Below are 24,034 nucleotides of genomic sequence, written 5' to 3'. Positions count from 1 at the left end.
GATTGAGTCTACCTATTTAATTGGGAATGTGTCTTGGCCCCTTGAAGAAGGAGAATTCAGAAAATGCATGGCCGTGCTCAAATGGATTACATTGTAACCATTTGTTTTGTAATTCTAACTCAGATTTCAAGAAAGATTTGTAGATTAATATGATCACGACATAAGATGCAATCATATTATCAAATCGACACACATTGACTTAAGGAATTTGAATATTGCACACTTGTCTCAGACAAGTGGGAGATTGAAGGAATTATGTCTTCGATAAGTGCAATTACTAGATATATCAAGGATCACTATTATGGAGATAATAAGTTCATTCTATTGGGGCGTCATCCTCTGTTGCTAGACTATGAGAGATGATCTTTGGGCTAGTCAAATAGCCCAAAGCCCTTTAGAATGGATCCTATATTGGTCACACAACAAGGGTATTGGGTTAAGCAAGTAAGAGGCCCATTAATGGGCCTCATGAGCAATTAACTAATCATGAATTGGATTGGGCTAGCATAGTTAGATTGGAATTAGGTTTTGGGCTTTTGACATGGGCTCTTATTTAGAGATGAGATCTATAAATAAGATCCATGCCTAGGGTTTGGAAGTAGCAGTCATAATTCACATACTGTGAATTTTGACATTAATGCAACCAATCCCAAAACCCTAATCCTCTCTCCCACTCACGGCCCTCATCCTCCTCTCACGTCCGTACGGCCGGCCACCCCTTGGTGGCGCGTGTGGTGGTTATCGTGGTGGTTCTTGGTTAGTATGTCTCTCCTCTCCGTTGAAGGTTGATTGAAGCGTTCAGTCACGACTAACTAGCATTAGTGGAGGTTTAACTTGTGCCCGTGGACCAAGTAGAGGAATCACGCTTGGGGTTCTTTATCTCCCTTTGTTCTTGCTCGATCGCACGTGGAATCACGCTTCAAAGGTACAATTATTTGTGTTTTATGTGTTATGCATTAGATCCTTGGATTAGGTACTGTATGAATATGATTCATGTTATTTCCGCTGCGTAGTACCTATAAACTCCTACAGGAATCCCTCGATTTCCTTGACGAAGTAAGAGACTCAGCCCGAGACAGAATGGCTGCTTATAAGCAGAGAATCAGCAAATTTTACAACCGGAGAGTTCAAGCAAGGCCTCTCAAAATTGGAGACCTTGTCCTTCGGAATGCTGCTGCAGTTCAGAAAGGCCGAATCCATGGGAAACTCTCAGCTGCATGGGAGGGACCCTATGAAATTCATGATGAGCTTCAGCCAGGGACATACCGACTTTGTCAGTTAGATGGAACTGAGCTGAAAAATCACTGGAATGCTGATGTACTTAAGAAATATCATGTGTAAACCCTTCGGGGTAGAGCAATCTTTGTAGGTACATTTTGAATTATTAATGAAAGGCTTCAGAGCCACCATTTCTATAATTTTTGCAACTTTTTATTCTTTCAAGTTTTCTTTATTCTATCTACTCTTTAAGGGTTTTTATTCAGCCTCGTCTGAAACCTTCGCCTTCGGGTAACTGGGTTTCAGATTGCGGACAAACTCGTCTTTTTAAAGAACTCTGGTCTTTCAGCTGAAGTTAAACTTCAGTGAGACTTGTTCTCCAAAGACATGAGTCCATGGACAAGTCTGGGATATTGCCTTAGCTGAGCCTTGTATCCCAGAGAGCCATTATCTGAAACATTGCCTTCAGTTGGCCTTGTGTTTCAGATATCCATTTTTAAAGATAGACAGAAAACCAAGGATAACAGCAACTATTAGAAATTTTTTATTCAGCTTCGTCTGAAAGTTAAAGAAACCTAACTCAGTAATCCAAAGACTTGAGTCTTCAGATCACTAGGGGGAGGCAAGAAGCACTACCAGTGCAAGTTTATCTTCAGCAGAATTCTTCGAGCTGAAAGCTTTGTGAAGGAGTTGTGTCTTCGTCGTGTGCAATTACTAGATATATAATTGGATCAAATTATGGAGATAATTAAGTCCGGACATTTGGGTCGTCGTTTTGCCATAGCTAGAGGTACTTACGATCTTTGGACTAGTAAAATAGGCCAAAGCCCAATTGGACGGATCCTATAAGGTCACACAAAGGGGCTAGATCGAGCATTAGAGGACGAGGCCCATCATGGGCCTCATCACTCTAGGTGGCCGGCCATATAGGGCTATGAGAGGCTATTGGGCTTCGTGCCCTAGTCTAATTATGATGAGATTATAAATAGACTAGGTGCCTAGGTTTGCAGGTAAGGAATTGACTGATCAATTAGATCAAACCCTAATTAGCAAACACGAAACCAACCCCCTCTCATACTCCCTCTCTCACGGCTCTCTCCTCCTCCTAGGCGCGGTGGTGTCTCGTGGTGGTGGTGGTTCGTGCGGTGGTCGGTTGTCCGAAAAGGTGGTGATCGCGGTTTTCCTCAATCACTCGACCAATCTAGTATTGGTGGACGGCTCGTTCGAATCTTGTGGACTAAGTAGAGGAGCAACACTTGGGGCTCTATTCTCTCCCTGATTTGCCTGTCGAATAGCTTCGTGGAATTCACGCTTCAAAGGTATGATTATGTGTCTTGTGTGTTATGCATGCGATTCTTGGGATTAGGTACTTTATTGAATATGATTCATGTATGTTATTTCCGCTGCGTAGTACCTATAAACTCCTACAGTGGTATCAGTTAGCCTCTTGCATTAACGCGCTAGATCATAATAATACGATTATTTGATGTCCACGTTAATTTTATAATCAATTAAGAGGGAGAAATTAATTTAATTATGGTTCGATTATTATTTTAATGTGATTAAACTTTTGGAATCGGTTAAATGCGATTTAATTATGCTCAAATAGCCATAAAGAGACCGAATTATGCCCTAGTATTTCGAAAATTTCGAAAACCCTAACCCTAAATTTTGAAAATTCCAAGCCCTAAAATATGATTTTTGTGCTTGATTTTGTTTTAATTCGATTTGTTTTATGTTTCATAATTTTTAGTTGATTTGATTCATGCATAAAAATGTTTTATGTATGATCATAGATTTAATTTTAAATATTAAAATTAAATTGGGATTAATTTTATGATGAACCCTATTTTAAAATTGAATATGATTTAATTTTAATCTTATGGACTAATTTAATTTAATTAGGATAAATGTTATTTTAATTAAATTAAAACACAAAAAAAAAAAATTTAATTTATTTTGGCCGGCAACCGCGGCTGGGTGGCGCAGCCACGGCGGCTGCCGACCAGGTGGCGTCCAAGAGGGAGGGAAGGGAGGGCGGCGGTCTAGGGTGGCTGTGGGCAGCAGCGTGCAACCGTTGCACGGCTGCTGCCACGGCTGCAGCTTGGTGCAGCTGCTGCCTTGCGCGGCAGTGGCTGCTGCAAGGCAGCCAGCCACCGTGGCTAGCCTCGGCTGGCCACACACGGTGGCCTGTAGCCCCAGCAAAGCAGCTCCACGCTGCTGCCCTTTGCGGCAGTGGCTGCTGTCACAGCAGCCAGCCACCGTGGCTAGCTTCGGCTAGCCAACCACGGTGGGCGGCGTTGGTGGTTGCGGTTTTTCAAAAAAAAAAAAAAATTCTGTTTTAAAAATTTATTTCAGGATAATTACGAATTATTTTGGGATAAAATTGGTTTTATTTTGGATAAGTTCAAATATTTTCAAAATATGATCTTTTATTTTAAAAGATAAAGTTGGTTTTATTTGGATAAAATCTTTTTGTTTTAGGATAAAATCAAATATTCAAAAGTTGTTATATTTGATATTATCCATATTTAGTTTGTTATTTTGATAATTATCCTAAATTAAAGTGGTTAATTAAGGATAAGATTGATGAGGATATTCTGAGCATATTCCAAAAGGATAATAATTGATTTAAATAATGTGATTATCCCATAATTAGATTAGGATGTAATTGATTTTAAAATTATTTGATTGGCTAGTAATTAGGATAGAATCTCCTAAATTAGTTAGGATAATCATGGAAGATTAAATATGATTTTATCTTTCTAGATTAAAATATGATTTGATTCTATCTCATGACTAAATTAAATATATGATATTTTATAAACCGTCATGAATAATATATGATATTATCTAATTATGATTAAAATATATAAGATATTTTATGAAATGCGTTGTCTTTATTATGATCATCAGATGTTATAGTTTAGACAAGCATGTTGAGTGATTTATTATATGGCACTTTTATAATATATGATATTATGTTGCTATATATAGACTAGTATGGCCCATAGATTCTTAAATACGATCTGCGTATCGTGATGTATTTTTGTAATCTAAATACGGTCTGCGTACCGTTGAGTATTTTCATAACCTTTATTTAATGTAAATAGAATAGTTATTTAAATGGTGTTAGCCCAAAAGAAGCCCATGAAGTGAAGGCCCAAAGGAGCAAGGTGGATGAAGATCCATGATGATTCAAGTGGGAGCATTTTCATTTCTAGTTTTCTTAGGACTAAGGGGCCATACTATGTCATATTTTATTGCATTAGTAGATTATGCATGTTTAGGTTTATTTATGTTGTTTTGATGATGCGCTAGAGTTCACTAAATAATCACAACATAATAAATCTAGATCCCAGCAATATTGATGCAGCTTTTCCAATTAAAAACCCGATGAAAACCTTGATCGTTTGTGATGGGTCGGCCTCAGCAGAGCATCATAATATATCTTGGGGAAGTGGGGGTAGATCACGTTCTACACTTTTAATTGGTTAAATTCAACAAGGTTACCTAAAGATCAGTTTAGAACCTTGAAGCTAAGGGTAATAATTAAACATGTGATGGTTAATTATTCAACCAAGAATTACAAGAGTTGTAATCAGTAAAGAGTTTACTCACCTTGAAAATGTAATGGTTGATGGCAGGGCCTCAGTCCGGTCAATTATTGCACAAATAAAGGATCTTGGAATCACTTAAAATTCAATTGGGATCATTTAATTATCGAATAAAGTGTTTTAAAGTTACCAAATGAATATGTTTTGTGGTACTTTAATTTATTAAACATAATTTTTAAACTTTGCCTTATTTTGACATAGATGGGTAGCCGTAATAACAATGACAACAACGTTTACAATTTGCGACCATTCCTTGAAAAGGATAGGTTGACAGGGGAAAACTTTTCCAACTGGGAAAGAATGCTAAGGCTTGTTCTGAAATCTGAGGGCAAGGAGGATATCATTGATACCCCATTACCAGGACCTCTGCCAGAAAATCCAACTGCGGCAGATATCAAGAAGCACAAGGAAGCTCATGATAGAGCTATGCCTATCACTTTCTTAATGATTGCTACTATGGAACCTAGTCTTCAAAAGCGTTTTGAGGACCTGGATGCCTATTCAATCATGGAAGAGCTCAAAGTTTTGTTTAAGAAACAAGCTAGAGTTGAAAGGTATGAGCTTCATCGTGAGATTATGGATTGTAGAATGGAGAAGGGTGCCACAGTTCATGATCATGTTTTCAAAATGATCGGCCTAATTCAAAGTATGGAGAAACTGGGGTACCCAATTAGTGATGATTTGGCAACAGACATCATTCTCCATTCACTTCCAGAAAGTTTCAACCAGTTTATCATGAACTTTAACATGACTGCAAATGCAAAGACTATGAGTCAATTGCATGCAATGCTGGTTAGTGCTGAGAAACAAATCCCTAAGGAACCTAAGAAGGAAGTTCTTATGATTCAGAAGGGAAAGGGGTTCAAGAAGAAGGGGCAAAAGGCTAATTCCAAGAGCAAGGGCAAGCAAGTTGCCAAGACTCCTGAAAAGCCTAAGGCGAATCCAAAACCCAAAGTTGCAAGTGAGAGTGAATGCTTTTACTGCAAGAAGAAGGGGCATTGGAAACGCAATTGCCAGAAATACCTTGATTTCCTCAAGAAGAAGAATGGAGCATCAACCTCAGGTATTAAGTTATAAACATTTTAACTTTCACTAAGGTATGTGATACCAAGTTGCAGTGCTTAACATTATGATGTTGCACAGGAACTGCAAGCAAGTGAAGCTAGCATGGAGATGGAGCTTGAAGGTGCACTAGAAGTATTTGAGTGGCCGGAGATAGCTTCATAGTTTTAATTTCTGATTAGTTTATCATGACATTTAGAACTATTTCCAGTTTTTGATGAGACAATATTTCGGTTTTCTTGTTTTGAATACTGATTTGGTTTTACTTGGTTTGGACAAATGTTGATCCATGACCAAGGTAATAAATTGTTTTCATTTTGCTAGATATGAGTTAATTTTATTTATGACATTGATATACGTAGATCACAAAAGTAAATTTAGATGATTCAAAGCAAACATACTTATAACAAAGTAAAGTTAGGTCACATAAACCATTTGCACATCCAAAGTTATGGATGGACTCTTACTCTTATATGATTATGAATCACTTGAGAATTAGAAGTCATGCTTGATAAGTTATAATGACCAAGCTACCTTTTAGTTGAAAGGGTAAAAGAGCTAAAATGACGTTTTGGAACACAAACATATGATGTGTGTGTACCATAAGTTCAAGATATAGCAAAAAGATTAAATTATTTCATTGCTTTTATTAACGATTTAAGTAAATATGTCGATACTTACTTAATGAAATAAAAATTGGAATCATTGAAATGTTCAAAATTCCAAAATGAAATGTAAAATCAAATTTGGGATAAACAATTTAGCACCACAATATGATTGTTGTGATAAAATGTTTAACTCAAAACAAATGATCATCTAAAAGAATTGTTGAATTAGTTCACAATCCAGGAACATTACAATTAAAATGTATGTATAAAGTAGGAATCAAACTTTGCTTGCCATGGTTCGATCCAAGATTTAATGATTTACAAATATCGTTTTGAGGATATGCATTAGAACGACAACAATTGCAAATATACTAAACAGAAACTTAACCAAAGCAGTAGAAAGGTTGGAAATGTTCCAAAGTAATCTTTTCTAAACAGGATTGAGGGATATGAAATCTATGTAAAATGTTTACAAAGATGACATAATAAACCCTAAATCAGAGGTATTATTTCTACAATCGCGTAGAAACAAAATGTTTGTTGCTCGCGATAGTGTCTTTATAGAAAGAAATGTCTTCCTACAAAGCCAAGTGGGAGTAAAGTTAGATCTCGATGAGATTCGAGACGAGCAACAAAGGATGTGGATAACACTACATTAGAGACGAATGCGCATGAAATCAGCTAATTTGATAAAACATGTGTCGAAGCAAGCTAATTCAACTAGCGAGACTTCTATCGTCCTACTAGAATGAAATACTTCAAAGAGTTGAAGAGATTAATTCTATTGTCGCTCACACCTATCGTAGGTTACTTAGGATCGAAACAAACAGTTTGTTGGAATTCTAGTAAAAGGTGGATTCTAAAATTTTCCTATTGGAATGGTTGGAATCCATACCTACAAGCAAGCTTTGGACAAGTGCCAACTCAGGAAGTGGCTTAAAGCCAAGAAATCCAGAGTGGACTCCATGTCTGTAAAGATGTGCTAGTCCATGATAGTCTTACAAATAGGGTCAAACCTATTAGTCATGTAAGCCTATTCGGATTATTTCTAGTTTTGGAAATCAAAGTCACCTTCATGAAATGTTCTTGATGGATGGCATGTATATGATACAACCTAAGAATTTTGAATTCCAGAAATTCCTAGAAAGTTTTGCAAACTTCAGAAATTCATTTATGGATTGAAATAAGCATTAAGGAGTTGAAATATTCATTAGGAAATCAAACAGTTTGATTACCTTGGAAGAATGAAAAGAAATCTTGTAGAAACAAGAAGTTTAGTGGGAGCAATTGGTCTTCTTAGTCTAGTATGTAGTTGACATACAGTTCATATGAAATGATATATCAATGCTTGAATAAGTCAAGCAATGGTTAGAAAGATTGTTTCTATATGGGAGACTTAGGAGATGTTGAGTACATATTGGGAATCAAAATCCACAAAGTGAATCTTGAAGGATGACTGGACCTAATCAAGAGACTTATGTTGATAAGATTCTTGACAAGTTCAAGATGCAAGATTCTAAGAGAGGATCTCTTCCCATGTCTCATGGTTTTACACTCAGTAAAACTCATTGCCTTAAAAGCTAGTTGAGTTGAGTTGTAAAGGCAGTGGACCTAATGCTTTTGCAAAAGGGACCATTACATGTACCATGAAATGTACAAAGCAAGTTGTTACATGTGACTTGTGCATGTGTTGCAAGTTTCAAGCAAATACAGAATAAGCATACGGAAAGTTACCAAGAACAAATCCTTGAGTACTTGAGAAGCACTAAAGGAATTTTTCTAGTTTATGGTGTTAAAGATAAACAAGTTGTCAAAATTTTTACGAATGCAAGTTCTTTCCAAACAGGCAAGATGACTCTAGATTTTGATCTAGACGCACAATTTTGTCAGTATGGAGAAGTACAGTGAGCTTGAAGAGTTCAAAGCAGAGCACTATTGCATGCTCAATGTTAGAATATGTGTATTAAACTATAGTCGGATAGTTTTAGAGGAATTTCGGATTAAAATGTCATATGACTAAAGGGTTACCTTTGCCCAAGAACAAAGGATCCAGGGTCACATTACAAATCCAAACAAATGTATATGAGATATCGCCTCAGTTATGAGATCATTGACCGGCGGAAGGTCACGTTCTGCGAAGTTTTATTATGAGTGAGAAATCACTAAACCCCTTCCATAGACAAAGGTATGAAAGTCATATTAAAGTTTTGGATTGAAGCAAATTATGTAATTTAAGTTGTGTATGTTTGTGGAAACATATTACATGAGAAAATACATCAATTTGCAGAATTATGTTTAAAACAGAAATTATTATTTCTCTTATTTAATTATGTTTTTGAAATTAAATAAAATGTCCAAAATAATTATGGATTGATGGGCTCATCAGGTTATCTATTTTAGAGACCTGGTGTATGAAACCCCACAGGTGAACAAAATCCGTATATTATTTAAGTTCCTAGTTCGAAATCATTAAAGTGGACATAAATGATTTCAATAAATGGACTAGCATGTAAGATTGATTGGATAGCTCGGTTTCATGGGCTATAGGGGCATAGTGATGCTCGGTCAATCACTTGGATATGCATGAATGATGCATGATCGAACTATTGACCTACTTTGAAGTTCAAGTATAGAGCTTCCGTATATATTAGTGGATTCCTTTGACATGAGTGGAACATTGATTTCATTCAATGGATGTTATAACTGTGGTACATTCAAACGTCTACCCGTAACTGGAGATTATAAAGGATGTTTCCCGGTTATTTCAGAAGTTGAGTGGGAGGCTTGTTGCCACAAGATTGGATAGAGTCTACCTATTAAATTAGGAAATGTGTCATGGCCGCTTGAAGAGGGAGAATTCAGAAAATACGTGGCCGCGTTCAAATGCATTACTCAGTAATCATTTGGTTTTGTAATTCTAACTCAGATTTCAAGAAACGATTTGTAGATTAATATGATCTCGACATGTGATGCAATCATATTATCAAATCGACATATACATTGACTTAAGGAATTTGAATATTGCACCCTTGTCTCAGACAAGTGGGAGATTGAAGGAGTTGTGTCTTCGTCGTGTGCAATTACTAGATATATAATTGGATCAAATTATGGAGATAATTAAGTCCGGACATTTGGGTCGTCGTTTTGCCATAGCTAGAGGTACTTACGATCTTTGGACTAGTAAAATAGGCCAAAGCCCAATTGGACGGATCCTATAAGGTCACACAAAGGGGCTAGATCGAGCATTAGAGGACGAGGCCCATCATGGGCCTCATCACTCTAGGTGGCCGGCCATATAGGGCTATGAGAGGCTATTGGGCTTCGTGCCCTAGTCTAATTATGATGAGATTATAAATAGACTAGGTGCCTAGGTTTGCAGGTAAGGAATTGACTGATCAATTAGATCAAACCCTAATTAGCAAACACGAAACCAACCCCCTCTCATACTCCCTCTCTCACGGCTCTCTCCTCCTCCTAGGCGCGGTGGTGTCTCGTGGTGGTGGTGGTTCGTGCGGTGGTCGGTTGTCCGAAAAGGTGGTGATCGCGGTTTTCCTCAATCACTCGACCAATCTAGTATTGGTGGACGGCTCGTTCGAATCTCGTGGACTAAGTAGAGGAGCAACACTTGGGGCTCTATTCTCTCCCTAATTTGCCTGTCGAATAGCTTCGTGGAATTCACGCTTCAAAGGTATGATTATGTGTCTTGTGTGTTATGCATGCGATTCTTGGGATTAGGTACTTTATTGAATATGATTCATGTATGTTATTTCCGCTGCGTAGTACCTATAAACTCCTACACTTTGTACTTAGCAAATTTTTGCGAAATTTCTCAAGTTCAGAAACAGTAAAGCATTCAAAATAAGACAAAGCAATTGAAGAAAAATGCATCAGATAAAGCTCAAATGCTCAGAAAATGAGATACAAAGTTCAAATGTCTTAAAGACATAATAAAGCATTGGCAGCCGCCCACAAGCGGAAAATTACAGCTGCCGAGGTACATGCAAAAACAGATAAAGCAATTTGTACATCAAGGCAAGCTGATGTACCGCAAGATTCTGAAGACGACTGCCCGAGTTCCTATGCTTCAGCCCGAGGATCAGACTGATCAGCAGCGCTGGGTCCCATAGTGGCCTCAGCTCCAGCAGCAGATGAAGCAAGATGTACACCCTGCTAAGCCTCCCTTTTCTCGTTGTTCAGCTTCAAGTTCCCTCATCTCTTCTTCTTCTTTGGCTTCCTCAGCCGCAAGGATCTCAGCTTCGACTGGAGTTGGGAACTGCATATGAGGGTCTGCTGGGTCCTGGATCCATTCAGCACACTTGGACCAGTCCAGCTTCGGCTCAGCATGAAGACAGACTCTTCGGCATACTTTGACCCCATTCTTAAAGCCCATATCGTACTCTTCTTGGGTGTAGATACGGACCTTGAGTAGGGCTTCAGCATCTGCCAGCTTCTTCTGTACCTCCTCCAAGTCCTTCTTGGATTGGTTCAGCTCATAAGTGAGTTTGGAGGAGGAATCCTTCTGCTCGTTCAGCTCTTGCTGAACTTTTGAAGCTTCAGTCTTCATTTGGGTCAGCTCATCATCCTTGACCCTCAGCTGATCCTCAGCCTCTTAAAGCTTGACTCTTTGAGCTTCACCAGCAGTAGCAGCCTCTGAGAGTTGGACATTCTGAGACTGGAGCTTTTCTTCAGCAGCCATTCTACTGGCTTCCAAAGCTTCTAACTTTTGTTGCACCTCAGCCTGTGCAGCAGCTCCTTCTCTGATTCTGCTTTCAATAGCAGCCTTGAATTTTGAGATGTCCACTCCCAGATGATCCCGAAGGAAGTTCTCCCCTTCTATCAGTGGGGGAAAAACCTCCTTCTCCATGGCAGCGCAGAAGGTTTGGAGGGCCTCAGCAGCTTTCTTCTCATATTCTTCTCCATCCTTCTGCTTCTCTTCAGCCGCTGCTTGCTTCAGCTGAGCAAGTTTCAGCTCCTCAACGGCTACCTTCCTTGCATGCTCAGCAGCATCAACCCTATCTTGTAGGGAGTCTATCAGCTCTACAGTAAGAGTCTGATTGTGCACAAATTGGAAACAGGGGCACAAATCAGTAAAAAAAAAATGAACTGAAGAGCTGAATTGAAAAATAAAAGCAAGGAGAAAGATTTACCTGCATCATCAGCAGTTGATTTGACCTTGCAGGGTCTGGAACTGATCTGCTGGATTCGCCCATCCCAGCAGTGGCCTTCAGAGACCAGATCCTTGCCCTATCTACTTCGGTTAAGCCAGCAAAATTGCCGAAGTAGGCTGCAGCACCTTCTCGGTTTTGACCCCATATGAGATCCCAGATGTGATCTGGAATTGGAATGCGGGGGGCCGAGAAACCCATTTCTCTAGAGTGCGGCGTCTGGAATGAAGGGAAGGAAGACTCGGGAACTTCCTGAGCCTTAGATGGCTCAGCGTCTTGTTCTTCAGGAGCCTCTTCCTCCTTCTCAGCAGAGTCAATTATTATGACCTCTACTTCTTCTTCGGGGGTGAGGACGAAAGCCTCAACCTCCCTTGCAATATCAGCTGAGAAACCCTCAGCAACGGGCTTCACAGCGCTTTCAGCATTGTGCTCAGCAGCACTCTCTTGAACCTCCTCCTCCTCTGGAACCCCTCCCTTGGGATCGGGAGTTTTCTGATCCACCTCCATCTCAGGAGGTGGTGGAGGGGTCTTCGGCGGAGACTGAGGTGGTGGCTGAGGAACCCTCGGCGACCCACCGCCTTCCTCAGGTTCCTGAATGTTAATGCCGACGGGCCTCGGCCTCGTTTGGAAGTCGTGAGGGCCGATGATGGCCATCCTTCTTCTTTTGCGAAGGGGCTGCTCGTCCATATCTGATTCTTCGGATACCTCCTGGACTTGGTCTTCGGGACGAACGGGAGCTTTCCCTTCTCTCTGTCTTTTGCTCTCTTCAGACTGCAAAAAGCAGGGGGGGCAGGAAGAACGTGAGTAAAAAAAAAAAAAAAAAAAAAAAAATAAAAAAAAAAGAGGAGAAGAGAAGAAACTGAAGCTAAAAAGCTAAGTATAACTCACCGAGGTCTTCAGCAAAGCCTCGTCTTCTTCCTCAGCTGCCCTTGCTGCTGCTTCTTCTTCAGCAGCCCTGGAGGACCCTTTTCCTCCTTCACAAGTTTCGATAGCCCGTGCAACCTCTTCGGCTGTACGAGCAGCTTCGAGTTCCTCGTCCAATAGCTGGCACCAAGGATCTCTCTTCTTCCACCAAGGTTTCTGCCGCTGATAGAGGGCAGAAGCTTCGATCTGAAAGTGAGTCGAGTCCAGATGAACGTCTCGATCTTTCGATTCAGTGATGAAGGGGGCCCGATTCAAGATGGTCCTCCCTTGGTCAACGCCGAGACGCTCGTAGTCAATCCTGGCAGTGACCTCGTCCAGCACTGAACATAGAAAATAAGTACAAATCAGTTCAGCAACATCAAAACGCTGAATAAATTACAAATGCGAAAGCGAAGAGATAAAAAGAAAAGGCTTCGGCCCCAGCCGAAATAGCTTACCATCTTTAAACTTTCGGCTGAGGCCGACAGCAGCAAGCATATGCTCCTGAAAGATGTAATGGTTATCAGGGAGCCAAGTTGCTGGAATGGTCTTCAGACGACCTCTCCCCCCTGGGTTATCAGCCTTCCCAAAAATATTGGCCTGATTGAGATTATGATCTCCTTGGCCATCATTTTCTAAGGGACCCAAGCTGAGCATCTCTGGGTCGGGATTGGAGAGGTATCGGGGGGCGCTGAAGAAGAAGGGGTGGTCAGGATCTGTGGGCGCCCTAACCCAGATCCATTGGCCTCTCCACCCCTTATCCGAAGAATCGTTCGGCCACATTGTCAAATGTTGGGGCCGAGACTCAATCCGAAACCACCCAGGACCATGATGTCCATGCCCACTCTGGGTATTCGGCACCAACTTATGGATTTTCTTGAAACAGTGCAAGTTGGGGATATACTTCATAAACTTGCAGACCCACAAGTACGTCGTCACCCTTCGGATGCTGACGGGAGTTAGCTGACACAGAGAGATCCTGTAGTGAATCAGCAAATCTCGGACAAATAAGTCCAGAGGGAACCTCAGCCCATACTGAAGCTGTCTTGTGTACACCCCCACATACCCCGGGGGTGGACGATGGATTCTATCCGATGCAATGGGCATTCTGCACCAATACCCATCAGCTTCCATTATGCCGTAGTGCAGCTCTATTTGCTCAGCAAACCGGTACACATCGGCATGCTCAACCCACCAAGAGTAGGGGCAGTTCTTTATCATGGCTGAGGCAACCTCAGCGTCCTCCCATTCCTGAAATCCTGGAAGAACATCCCAAAGGTCGGCGAGAACTTCTTCGTCCCGCCCAGAAACGCTCGGCCCCTCCGTTCCTTCAGGAGGCGCCGATGAAATTGGGGTCGCCCTAATTCCTTCAGCAGGGTCAGGCCCCACTCTCTGTCCATTCCATGTCCCAGTCCTATTCCGAGGATCTGGGAATTGCCTTGCCCTTCTTGGAGCACGGGCCCTACCTCTAACTCCTCTCACCATTGTTGAGTTTCGAAGAAAAAGTCGAAAAAAGGGGAAAGAGTTCGAATTCGAAGAAAATCAAACTGAAATCAAAGGAAATTACCTTAATCTGAAGCGGAATTTGCCGATCTACAAGATGGTAGTGACGAATTTCGGTTTCTAAGTTCAATACTCGGGGAATTTGCGAAGTTTTGATGCGGATTCTTGGGTTTTCTCAAGAGTTCTGGGTTCGTGTTGGTGAAGAAGTAAGGAGAGATAGTGCGCTTCTTTGGTTTTATTTCCAGAAATGGGAATTTTAGGAGTCCGCGCTTTAATTTCTCTTAAATACCTCACTAAGTAACCGTTAAACGCACGTCCCTATGATTAACCACCCATTATCCGTCCAACTTCCATAAATTATCCGTCCAGCCGCCATTATTTTATTAATTGCGGTTTAAATTCAAACTTTTTGGATTAATTAAATCATTTACTTCCCTCCTTTTTCTAATTAATTAAACCCGAACCGTCATACTTCCAAATCGGGTCTGGGGGGCAAGTTGTTTGGGTCCAATTTAGTCCAATTGGGCCTATTCATTAAATGATCCAATTAAAAGCCCAAGGTCAAGGTTCAACTCTCCAATTGCGCTAAAGTCAAGATCAGTCCACAAGGCAAGTCAATTGGGCCAAGGCCCACTTCTCCCATATATGCCAAGGTATAAAAGCCATCAATATTACATTTGTACAAGAAACAGACACAAAAACCTCAAGCAATTAATTCTCTTGCATAGCTTTCTCTCTCTACACATTGTACTGACTTTAGCATCGGAGGGGCTTTCCTCGGCAACACCCCCGAGGCTAGTTTACGTGTGTTTGCTGTGCAGGAAATCCTTGGCCCAACGTCATTTGGACCGAGCCCAGTCTTCACCACTTCACAGGACCTTCGGCAAGGTTCCATTGTTTTCACCCGAAACACTTAGGGCCTGTTCATATTTACTGAACTGAGCTGAACTGAACTGAACTGAACTGATTGGAGCTGAACTGAACTGAACTAATTGGAACTGAATTGAACTGAACTGATTGGAACTGAACTGAACTGATTGGAACTGAACTGAACTGAACTGAATTAAGCTGAAATGAATATTTTATGTGAGAGGGAAATTAAGAGCTGAACTGAACTGAACTGAACTGAACTGATTGGAACTGAACTGAACTGATTGGAACTGAACTGAACTGAAGTGAACTGATTGGAGCTGAACTGAACTGAACTGAACTGAAATTAAGTAAATATGAGCAAGCCCTTAGTAATGTAGAAATCAAAACCACCACAAAACCTCAAGTATAAATCAAAGCATGAAAGCAATGCATAGGTTGTTTTTCCAAATGACCAATGAATTAAGATTATGACAACAACCTTACTCTTAAATTTTGTTGATAGGTTTTTTCCAATTTACAAGTCACAATGACACAACCTCTATTTTTATATAACAACTCAATGAACAGCTCACATGATTTAAGGAAAAATCTTTAAAAAAAAAAGACACATCCCTATACTGATCGTGAATTCTAAATATAGTTAGACACAAATCTTATTGATTTCAAAACTTTTTACAATGATTAACAACAAAAGTCTCATTTGAACAGATTTAAGATCTTATCTCATAAAATTATCAACATAACTTTTAAGTTTTATGGTAATTCTCCCAATAGTCAACTGTTAAAGTCAAAGGGTTATGTTAATTTAGTAAACCAACTAGGTTAGTTCCCGTGCTATGCACGGTACTTTTCAATAATTGATTTTAAAAACATGACAAAATCAAAATATGATAAAAAATATTATTTGTTGATTTAATATTCACATTTTATTATTTAAGCCCGTAGCTTCTATTACATGGTTAAAAAATTAAGAAATTAATATATAACTTTTTTTGTAATAAACGTATATAATTTATAATATGTCTTTCATTCCTTAAATAAATTGTCCACATTCACATGTCACAAATTACTTGTATGTTAAGAATATTATTTTTAATTTATTTGCTTAACTTATTAGTTGTCAATATTTTTTTTGGAAAGCTAAATCAAATCTTCTACTGTTGTATATTTCATATGTAATTATTAGTTATATGTAGAAAGATTTTTTCCTTATATAACTTTTTTTTCAAATAAAAAAAATAAAAAGATAAGGGACACACCAGGAAATGACACGTGTCATTGCTGGTGTATCTTTTAGTATATAGTATTGATGATTTGATACGATTATCTAAGCATATAGTTCAACCCCGTTTCTGTCCCAAACCAAAATCAATTTAACAAGGCCAAACATTTATTTAAAAAAAGAACAAAATTGCTTCTCCTCAAATCAATTTTAAATTCTTGTTGTATTACGATCGTTATATGCATAACTACCCTCTAATACATAGATGCATCGACTTAACCATTACACTTGTTAATTTATAATTTAAAAGGGCTATTTTACAATTTCTTTTTAAGTGAGAGTTACCATTTCTAAAAGTCAACCAAACATTTTACTTCAACCATTTTTCAATATTAGATTTAGGGTTTGTTCTCATTGACTGAACTGAACTGAATATTTTATAAGAGAAGGAAATTAGGAGCTGAACTGAAGTGAACTGAACTTATTAGAGCTAAACTAAACTAAAATGAACTGAAAATAATCGTATAAGAACAGACCTTTAGTTTCTTGTTGTTGTTGTTGACATGATTACTTGATCACTTGCATATTCAATTTATGTGTGAACGTGTGGGTTTTGGGACAAATAATTGTTACCAGTGTAATTATTTTATTTTATTTTGTTTTTGATGTTTGAAGAAAAGCATTAATGTAATTAATTAAGTTTGTAGATTTGTCGTTAGTTGGGAAACGTAAATACAGCTAGAATAGGAAGCCCAGTAGCCCACCAACTTGTGATGTGGACCAGTTAAATTATCTTCATTTATATGGGTCCATATAAAGGATCAGATTCGGCTCAATGACCTCATTGCGGAGAGCGTGGATCATAATGGGCGTACCAAATTAGGCGTTACAATCGAAGGAAGAAGCTAACTTAATCATTTTTTCAAACTGTGATCATTTTTGCACAAGTTAGACACCGACAAAATTTCAATTAAGGGTCTGTTCACTACAGCTTAATTTCAATTCAGTTTAGTTCAGCTCCAATCAGTTCAGTTCAGATCCTAATTTTCTCCTCTCATAAAATATTCATTTCAGCTCTATTCAGTTCAGTTCCAATTAGTTCAGTTCAGTAAATATGAATAGGCTCTAAAACATGAATTTAGGGAGTATAACCGTACAATCGTACATGAGCAACTGCATGTTAACTCTTTTGGATAACTAACATAAATTGAAGCTCATCAATCCATCAGCAATTCAACACATGATTGACACAACTGACACGATCCAATGACATTTTTTTTAAAAAACAAGATGATCTAATGACATCTTTAACCTTCGTGAACATGGAATATTGTGATGGGCAGATGGGCTAATGGGTGCAAATTCTACGTTTATAGCATATGCTTTTGCATACATTAAAAAATAAAAAAAAAATAACGCTAGCTATATTCGTGCTAACTTGTTATAAATAGCATCCCCATTTCTCTCATAAACCTTCATCATTCAAGCCTTGATATCTATCTACTATTTCATCCGATCGCTCAGAGTTTGAAAAAAATCCAGTAACTCCACAACAAATCAATCATGGGTCTCAAGGTTTATCTTTCTCTATTTTTTTTTTTTTCAATTCAATTATTATTCTCAGCATTATTCGTGTTTTCAATTCTGTTTTCGCTTTGTAATTTTCATAATTCTATGATTTCATACATTTGATCTAAATTTATTTATAGTGCAAGAAATTGTCTGTTTTTTGAATTAACCATTTGTTGATTACTTTTTTTAATCTATAGATCTGGATTTGTTGACGATGAATAAGATTAATTGCTTGATATGTTAAATTTAAATTTTTTATCAATTTCATGTAAGTTGTAAGAATTATTTTATTATTATTATTATTGTGTTTTATCATTTTATGTTTGACATAAAATTGTTGAAGAGTTTCTCCTGGAATTGGAAAAGGAAGAATTAAAGTAATGATAAATAAATTTATAGGAAGATTTGGTGAAAATAATAGATGGTTTTTGATGGAGTTCATTGCTTATTGGCCTTAGGGTTTAGTTGATGACATGCTGTTCTGGTGAATCAATTAGGTTGATCTGTGATTAGTGAATTACATAGCAATGGTTTTATTGCCTTAAAAAAATGAACGAACTATACATCTATACTCGGAGGAGCTCGCTTGTACGCGAGCTTTAACCCTCCATTGTTAGTTGAGGAAGGCTGGTGCAATTTGCCTTGTAAGCATCGAGCCCCCGGAAATGTCAAGGGCTATGTCCTTGAACCAATTCGGGTGGGTTTGACATCCGAATAGAGCTCCAACCGAGCCATTCTAGCGGTGTGGCCAAGCTGACCCGTGTGCTAGTGTTGAGTTTGAAAGAATGGATTTGTTTCATGCTAAGACAGCCCTGTATTAGCTTTTACTGAAAAATCTATGGACACTAAGATTATGATTTTGAATTTTCAGACACATTTTCAATCGTGAATATAGTCTTTGTATTGAGTGTGGCTCTTGGTTTTTGCTTCTTTATTCTTGCTGCATTATCAAAATGGCATACATATATTTGATGTCTTTGGGGTTGGTTCCTACATGCTGCTATGCTTAATAATTTAACTTGTGAGGTTATACTTCACAGGAAGACTTTGAGGAGTATGCTGAGAAGGTCAAATCCTTACCTAGTTGTACTAATGAGGATTTGCTCATCCTCTATGGGTTATACAAGCAGGCCACAGTTGGAGATGTGAATACCGGTATACACACATTTCATCATCTGTTTATCTTCTGGTTTTCTTGAACTAGTGTTTATCTAACCCTGCGCTGCTCCTTACACTTTTGCTGTTAATTTTTTCCCCATTTTTCAGAACGCCCTGGTTTGTTTGATCCAAAAGGAAAGGCGAAATGGGATGCCTGGAAGGGTAATGAAGGTATAACAACTCAGAACTATAATGCACAGATTTCATTCTGTTTCAGCTATCTTTGCTTTGTAATTTACTCATCACTACCTTGCATGATTTCTTTTTTCCGTAAACAGGAAAATCTACAGATGATTCCATGAATGATTACATCACAAAGGCCAAGCAGTTGTTGGAGGCAGCAGGTCTTCCCGCTTGATGCTTGTTCGTGGTTAATTAATATTAGCTCCATTCGTGTTGTTTCTTCCTAAAAAATGATCAAATTTGATTGATGTACTTTATTAAGTCATGGGAATGGAGTTGTGTGAACCTTAAGTTGTAATCAAGGATCATAATATTCAGTATTATCCACTATAAAAATGCAGCTATCTTTTCGCTAATGATTGGTATTTGATACCCCTCCTCCTCCCATACTATTTTATATTGGCGAATCTTTGACGGCGTAGCACTTTAGCTAGTGGGGAAAGCATCTTCAAGTTATCTCTGTTATATGTTAGAATTTGTCTAATCGCCTAACAAGCTGAACAATTTATACTGCGTGCATAAATTTATACAACATCCTGTTACTGAACCAAATTGAGGTCAATGTTTTGCTCCATCTATATTTTTGCATGATTTAAACTGATTACAGATTTACAGAATCCAATAGTGAAACACCTTTCCCAGTACGAAGAGTACTGGTTTTCCTATAGGACAGTGTTTGAGCATCAAATGATAAGGAAAATCGTAGGACTAGCAAACCAGATTACCATTTTCCATCAAAAAAATCACTGTATACAATTAGCGTACAAATATAGTTTGCCTGATGCACAAGCTTCTCTAAATGTTACAGGGTCAGGGGAACATCTGTTTCTAAGAAATTATTTACCTTGTCTACCTGATCCACTATAAACATTTGCATTTTTACATGACATCCTAAGACCACTTCTTGGCTTATGGATCAGCAAAACACCAGGACTGATACATTAACATAGTTAGGAGTTAACTGTAACTATTAACATACGGATATCTAGGACAAAAATAGTCTCTTGAACGAGACGCACCATCCCTAGCTAAAATTCCTTCAAGATCTCCCATAATTCTGGCCAACCATACTTCTAGGTTTCTTTGGATTTCCTTGAAGTTGGTCCGAATGCTGTCAAGGGACCGCTTCATGGCAAGTTTTGTTTCAACACCCAGCTCATCCCCAATACAACTAGTATATATCTCAGTTTGTAATGTCATGAGCTTCTTCCCAGTTTCTGAAGCGCGTTGCTGGAGTTGAAATGCTTCAAGTAGAAACTCTGTTTGTCTCTGTGATCGAAACTCAGAGCTCATTGTAGGTTCACTGGGATCACTAGCTTGCTGCAGGAACCAAGAATTGCACAAATTTACAATCATGTACATTATGCAAAAGACTTTAGATGATTTAGATGACACTAATAAAGTGTTAAAAAGTTCATTGCTGTCCAGTGGATTCTTAACCCCACCTACACCTTTCTATATTCCCCCTTTTTTTTCTAAGGCTGGTGTTGGGGTTGGGACGTTGAATCATGACTCATGAGCGGGGAAAGTGGGCATATATTCCTTGGACAAAATATCAAATCTTATTTCCATATTTCAATGGCTTGCTTGGTTTATGAACATTATGACTTTCTTTCCATTTTGTTACGGAAAAACCTGATGCCCATAGTGATGATGCAATTTCAAAGTACGTGTTTCTCTTCATATATAACCATTTGGTCCATCCAGTTTGACACCACATTTATAATGGTAAGAGGTAATGCTGGAAAATTGAAGAAGAAATCAACGGATATAGGTTGCATTGCTAAGGACATCCGTCAAACTTTCAGAGAAGTCCAAAAGGAATTTCCATTTCAGAGTTAGTTGGTGATGGGTGTAATAACTACTAAGCTTACAAAGTGGATAATATCATTTCTTTTCTCAAATGAGGGATTAAGGGATTTCAAGTACACACAAATCCATTGCAATTATTGTCGTTAATAACTGCCTAATGCCTACAAAATTGGTCTTTATAAACTAGACAGAATCTCAAGCCTAAAATTTATGCACAAGACAAAACTACATGGTTTGTAGACATAATTCTGAAACCCAATTGGTATTAAAAAAATCTCTTAGTCTCTAACTAGGTGACAGGCTCTTAAGAAGAATTTACTCTAAATCTTTTCCGGGGGGGCTAGGCTTTCAGTTAAGGACAAAAGCCAGATTCTAGAGATAGAGTGCAGGTAGTATTAGAGAAGCAGGAAGAAGAAGAAGAAAAAACAAAAAAAAAAAAAAAAAAGAACAAACTGTATTTTCAAGCAGAAACAGTAACCTTGATTAGCAGATCTAAAGAGCTAAGCAAGCATTAGAATGATCAATATTACTCCGTACCATTCTCCTGCAAAGGTCGTCAATCTTTCCGGCAAGGTCTTGATACCGCTTAGCTTGCTTCCTCATTGATGAGGCCACCTTTGGTGAATTGCTCTTCCCTACTTTTTCCAGATTAAGTAGCTCTTCCTCAAGCACTTTCAATTTGGATGGAACTCCTGTCGATTCACCATCAATCTTCCACGGGGACTCTCTCCTACAAAGGAAGAAATGTTACTTTTTTACATGCTGCTTATCCATCATTGGCAAGCACAAAGAACATGTTTAGTTTCAGCTTCATCCCTTCCACTTACCTTACTACAAAATGCTTTACATGATGTGTATGCTCAATCGAATCATATTGCATGTCCTGCAACAAAACAACATTTTGCAATGTAAGACTCTTTCCACCAGCAAAGCAGCACAACAGCATATTATACACAGCATTTTTTTTATTATATGAACAAGCATAGCCAAAATTTTTTATCACATAAGCCAAGATGCACAGTCACAAGACTAAACAACCCCAACGCTCTGACATAGATCTTTTAATCTTATTCGATGTCTCATCATGTTCCCCATGACTACTAATGAAGTTGGCAATATCTCAGAAACACAAAGAGGTGGCATGAGGTGGGATACAAGATGGGACATAGACATAAAAACTATAGAAATCCTCCCTTTATACTCCATTCTAAAGATAAAATGTGGGACACATAATACAACAATAGTTTCTATGTGGCCAATATCCGAAGTCTAAAATCTTTTTTCATACAAACACACTACATATACCATTACTCTACTAGTATAAATATTTCAGTTTTCGGGTCAAGAGCAAAATAATTTGGGTATTATGCAGTTCATTCGTGCAACTCAACGTAAAGGATAATGGAAGTTTTAGGAGAAAAGTCTATGATTATGATATGATGGAGGCTCCACATAATTCTAGGCCAAGGATATATCGAAAATTACGAAGGAGCATAACAAAGCTTAATTAACCCTACACAGTACACACCAAAAAATTAAAGTCCCACTTACAGCTGTAAATAAACACTATGATAGTCCAATCCAAAGACTAAACATTAAGACCCCGCTGTAAGGATAAAGAATTAATGATACCACCACACTAACATACAGGACATATCATTTACTTCACATGTTGCACAAGGGACAACGTTATATCCACATAAAACATCATAATACGGAACAATAATTCATCAAAAGACCAACAACTTGACTATTACTTGCTTATATTTAGCCACATTCATAATGCATAACCTATACTCTTAATCACAATTCACAAAACCAATGCTAATTACATACCAACTAAAAAAACCCACATAAACACAAAGTTCATCCAATTAGTTTCGAAGATTTACACATTCTCAAGCTCACAAACTAGTTAGAGACTACAAGAGAGAAGACATTAACAGAAAGGAAGTGGTAAATCACATGAATACAATAAATTCAGCTTGAAAAATACCCATAATAGGCATAATTACAACTGCCAAGTACAAACAACTTGAACTACATTGCAAAATTAAATCCAGCATTAATCATATGATATCATATTGAATTGAAGAACAAAATTAAATTCCCTAATATTTACAGAATTCTGCTAAAATTAAACAAGTGATAAGATAGAGAGAAAAGGGTTTTTATCAAACCTGCCATAAATTAGGAGGAGAACGAGTTTCGCCCCAGAATTTAGAACCAGAAGATGACAAGTAATTAGGATCAAACCCATCATTATAATCACCACTACCCAGATTCCCAAACATCAATTTCACACCACCATTCCCTTCATCATCACCACCCCACTCTCTATCCTCCCCACTGACACTCTCGCCTTCCCCGCCCTCGCCGCCACCGCCCAATTCATGGGTTTTGTGGCGGGACATGAAGTTGAGGAGCTCGTCTCGCTCCCCAACTTCCCGCCTCAGGTCATCAGACTCAGCAAGAAGCTGAGCCTCGTGGGTCTCGACCTCAGTGAGGCGTGACCTGAGGCGGGAGATCTCTTCGGCTGATTCGTCGAGGCGGCGGAGGAGGCGACGCTCTTCCTGCTGCCAGGCGTTACGATGGGTGGCGAAGATCTCGACCACCCGAGCGTTCGCCTTGGAATCCTCCTGCCGCCTCGACCGCAGCTCGAAGAGCTCCTCCTCCGCTTTCCGAAGGCGGTGGAGGAGGTAATGGTTTCGAGACTGAAGAGTTGGTAGCAATGACATGACATTATCTGGTAACAATGACAAGAACACTGCAAAGCTAACTCCCAAGTAAGTTGTGTACATTGTCTGGGTTTCTTCCATGATTACACCATTTTTTTGCTGCTGCTGCTGTTGTTGTTGTAATGATGCCGCCATTGAAGAGAAGAGAGAAAGTGAAGAGGAGAGAGAAAGAGAGTTTTTATTAATGGGATTGGAAAATGTGATGTGTTCGGCTTTTAGCGTTTAGTTTTTGGTTTGGGGGGTTGGGTTATTATCAGCTTTTTGATGGTCTCCTTTTCAAGAGCTTTTTCTTGGTTGTTTAGATTATAAAAGCTTTTTTGTTCATATCCTTTGGTTTCATCAACTTTCAACAACTATATGGAGGTGTTTGTTTATTGGTTTAGCAAGCTTTTGCTTTTTG

General features: G+C 38.6%; 2 protein-coding genes across 2 annotated transcripts; one reads left to right on the top strand and one right to left on the bottom strand.

The window, feature by feature from the left end:
- Window positions 1-17,589: 17,589 nt before the first annotated feature.
- On the top strand, window positions 17,590-19,440 carry LOC145596490 (acyl-CoA-binding protein-like). The gene is made up of 4 exons (XM_081652658.1): window positions 17,590-17,746; window positions 18,784-18,898; window positions 19,010-19,072; window positions 19,180-19,440. Exons 1-4 carry the CDS (start codon window positions 17,735-17,737, stop codon window positions 19,257-19,259), a joined length of 270 nt encoding a protein of 89 aa, XP_081508784.1. The 5' UTR covers window positions 17,590-17,734; the 3' UTR covers window positions 19,260-19,440.
- Window positions 19,441-19,793: 353 nt separating this feature from the next.
- LOC145596489 (uncharacterized) lies at window positions 19,794-23,896 on the bottom strand. The gene is made up of 4 exons (XM_081652657.1): window positions 23,077-23,896; window positions 21,724-21,779; window positions 21,434-21,626; window positions 19,794-20,404 (listed from the first exon to the last, which is right to left on the bottom strand). The coding sequence occupies exons 1-4, from the start codon at window positions 23,767-23,769 to the stop codon at window positions 20,042-20,044; spliced, it is 1,305 nt and encodes a 434-aa protein (XP_081508783.1). The 5' UTR covers window positions 23,770-23,896; the 3' UTR covers window positions 19,794-20,041.
- Between the last annotated feature and the right edge of the window lie 138 nt (window positions 23,897-24,034).

Source organism: Chenopodium album, chromosome 20, assembly GCF_948465745.1.
Source record: "Chenopodium album chromosome 20, dcCheAlbu1.1, whole genome shotgun sequence".
In the NCBI taxonomy this organism is placed as follows: Eukaryota; Viridiplantae; Streptophyta; class Magnoliopsida; order Caryophyllales; family Amaranthaceae; genus Chenopodium; species Chenopodium album.
The sequence above is the reverse complement of the archived record's forward strand: the minus strand, read 5'-3'. Positions and strand labels throughout refer to the sequence as shown.

Coding starts and splice junctions, on each gene's coding strand:
- LOC145596490 (XM_081652658.1), top strand. Junction 18,899..19,009: donor AGTTGGAGATGTGAATACCG/GTATACACACAT, acceptor CCCATTTTTCAG/AACGCCCTGGTTTGTTTGAT. Junction 19,073..19,179: donor TGCCTGGAAGGGTAATGAAG/GTATAACAACTC, acceptor TTCCGTAAACAG/GAAAATCTACAGATGATTCC.
- LOC145596489 (XM_081652657.1), bottom strand. CDS start 23,769: ATGGCGGCATCATTACAACAACAACAGCAGCAGCAGCAAAAAAATGGT. Junction 21,780..23,076: donor CTCCTCCTAATTTATGGCAG/GTTTGATAAAAA, acceptor GTTTTGTTGCAG/GACATGCAATATGATTCGAT. Junction 20,405..21,433: donor ACGACCTTTGCAGGAGAATG/GTACGGAGTAAT, acceptor TGGTTCCTGCAG/CAAGCTAGTGATCCCAGTGA.